A 3,141-nucleotide genomic window follows, 5' to 3' on the forward strand; every position below is an offset into this window, starting at 1 on the left:
GTAAATTTTGTTTTTATATACTATTATTCTAAATTTGATTTTCATTTTGATACACTCGTATACACGTAACTAGTGATCTAAAGGAAGGAACTACACAAAATTTGGATAAAAAAAACTGCACTTGTTAGTTGTTACACGAAAAGAACATAATTTTATTCTATTTGCAATAAATATCAAGTTAAATTAATGCTCAAAACACTCAATCTTTTTCCTTTGCGTAAAAATTATGGGACATAGTGCTCTCGATTTCCTTCGTTGAATCACTCTTGTTAAATTTCCTTCTTATCTTTGTCTGACATATGACAGAATATTACAAATTTTTTCCTAGTATAAATATTTACTCCCACCCGGCAACTAAAATATGTGAAAAAATGGAGTTTTTGTTCCCATCTTTTCAAATGCTCACACTCATCATCTCCTCAATTATTTTCCTATTCATCATTTTCAAATTCAAAAGAGCCACTACTAATAAACCGGAATGCGATCTAGATCGCATTCCGGGGCCAAGGAGGCTCCCGGTTATCGGAAACCTCCATCTCCTTCTTAGCAAATTAATGCCTCATTTAATTTTCCGAAAACTAGCGGGCGAATACGGCCCTCTGCTGCGTCTGCAGCTGGGCGCCGTGCCCTTCCTGATCGTCTCGTCCATGGACGTAGCCAAGCAAATTCTCAAGACCCACGACGTTGCCTTCGCGAACCGGCCACCGATGCACTTGGCAAAAACCATCTCCTACAACTACACCGGCCTCGCCATGGCTCCCTATGGCGAGTACTGGCGGTATCTGCGGAAGATCTGCACGCTCGAGCTGCTGAGCTCGAAGCGCGTGAGATTCTCCCGCTCGATAAGGGAGGAGGAGAATCTGAATCTGGCCGCGGCCATCGCTTCTTCGAAGGAAGAATCTCCGGTGAATCTGTCGGAGATGGTGGAGCTGACGGCTTACGACATCATGTACAGGTCGGCGGTGGGGGAGGAGGCGGCGGCGGAGAAGGAGGAGATGGCGGCTGCGATCAGCCAAGCGGCGGCGCTGGGATCTGGCCTTAGCATCGCGGATCTTTATCCGTCTAGTAAGGTGCTCCCTTTCGTCACTGGGATGGAGTACAGGAGGCGGAAGGTTTTCGGAGTTACGGATAGGGTTATAGAGAGCATTGTCCGCCGTCGTAGAGCCGCCGGCCCGAGTGATGAACGGTCTGAAGCTCTGGTGGATGTTCTCCTCCGGTGTCAGCAAGATGACGCAGAAGTCCGCCTCACTATGGACAACATTAAAGCTGTCATATTGGTACGGGATAATAGTCATTTAAATCATACTGTCGTATAGCCTCTGAAATTGGATATTAATCATAAGTTTCAATTTTTCTTAATTGTGTTAATAATGCATAAATTGATATGGATATTAAATTACGAAATTTCAATTTTTTCTCAATTGTCTCATTTATGCACAAATTGATGTCTTTTGATGATGTTAAAACTTGTATTTATGAATATAAAAAAAAATTACATCGTTTTTAACATCATTAAAAGATGATATTTTGTGCATATAAATGACACAAAGGAGAAAAATTGAAACATTTTGATTTAATATTCCAATTTCGAAGTTTATGGGACAAACCGACTAAACTTCAAAATTTTGATGCATATGACCGATGATCATTAGGACATGTTTTTCGCCGGTACCGAGACGTCTTCGACCACAGTAGAGTGGGTGATGTCCGAGATGATCAGAAACCCTAGTACGCTCAAAATGGCGCAGGACGAGGTGCGGGAGGTGTTCGACCTCATGGGATACGTAGACGGAGACAAGTTTGAGGAGCTAAAATACCTCAAAGTAGTCGTGAAAGAGACACTGAGACTGCACCCACCAGGGCCACTTCTACTGCCCAGAATGAACATTGAGATATGCGAAATCAACGGCTACCAAATACCGGCCGGAACCAGAGTGATGGTGAATGCGTGGGCGCTGGGAAGGGACCCCAAGTACTGGGACGAGGCGGAGAAGTTTAAGCCCGAGAGATTTGAAGGGAGCTCAGTTGATTTCAAAGGGAACAATCTGGAGTTCATACCGTTTGGCGCAGGAAGGAGAATGTGCCCGGGGATGTCGTTCGGGCTGGACAACGTGGAGTTCACGCTGGCTACGCTTCTGTACCATTTCGACTGGAAAATGGCCGGTAAAGATTTGAATATGGAAGAGGCCTTTGGCATGACTGCTAAAAGGAAGAATGATTTGCTTCTCATTCCTACTATTAGGAGGCCTTTGCGCATGATTAATAAATGTAAGTGATCTTACCAAATAAAATAAATTAAATGTAAATGATGATGATGATGATCACGTTTATTGTTCTTGATTTGTAAGTGGTGCTACTAGCTACTTAATTTTATATGTGGACGTGATCAAGTTATAATTCGTCATATATAATAAATTAACTCGTGTAGTCATGCATGTTGTTGGTGACTAATTACATTAACGAGCCTTTAATTTATGGGCTTCGAAAAAATTGAACTAGCTAGTCTCTCCCGGCCATTTGCATGGACCATACGTTTTAGTACCAAAGTTGGACATACACAATTAATAACCATATGAGTAAAAAATATGATAAATCGTGATCAATAAATATTGGAGTACTATTGAATTGTGACATGATAAAGATGACTTATATATACGAAATTTCACAAGCATATTATATATACTAGACTGAAAGGAAACGTGGGATAACTATCTATATGACTATATATAATAGTAGGATTTCTACTAGATATGAGAGAGAGACATTGGTATGGCGCATAAAGATGATAATATCCACCGAATCTGATGTAGTACAATATTTGTGGAATTCTATGTGAACTAGCATGGCATGTCTGCATCACATATATTTTCTCTTTTTCAATGTCTGCATCAAATTTATCTCCTTGTTTTCTTCACAGATATTATAGTATAGCTAACTTGAATATATATAGTTAAACATGGTAACAAAATAGTGGAATTATAAAGATAACAACTACGGTGGCCTTGCCGGTGCTCCATCTTTGCGGTCCTCTTGATAAGCTTAAATTTAAAACAAATTACATAAATAAGGTAATACATCCTTAAATGTTGGCAAGGTCTTAAAAGCATCCGCAACGGGTCTCATGCGGACGAGACAGACCGC

The 3,141-nt window shown here is 40.8% G+C and overlaps 1 protein-coding gene across 1 annotated transcript; it reads left to right on the forward strand.

The window, feature by feature from the left end:
* The first annotated feature begins 371 nt into the window (after positions 1 to 371).
* LOC121783784 (cytochrome P450 71D10-like) lies at positions 372 to 2,409 on the forward strand. The gene is made up of 2 exons (XM_042181962.1): positions 372 to 1,277; positions 1,653 to 2,409. The coding sequence occupies exons 1-2, from the start codon at positions 372 to 374 to the stop codon at positions 2,274 to 2,276; spliced, it is 1,530 nt and encodes a 509-aa protein (XP_042037896.1). The 3' UTR covers positions 2,277 to 2,409.
* The last annotated feature ends 732 nt before the right edge of the window (positions 2,410 to 3,141 follow it).

Source organism: Salvia splendens, chromosome 21, assembly GCF_004379255.2.
Source record: "Salvia splendens isolate huo1 chromosome 21, SspV2, whole genome shotgun sequence".
Classification (NCBI taxonomy): Eukaryota; Viridiplantae; Streptophyta; class Magnoliopsida; order Lamiales; family Lamiaceae; genus Salvia; species Salvia splendens.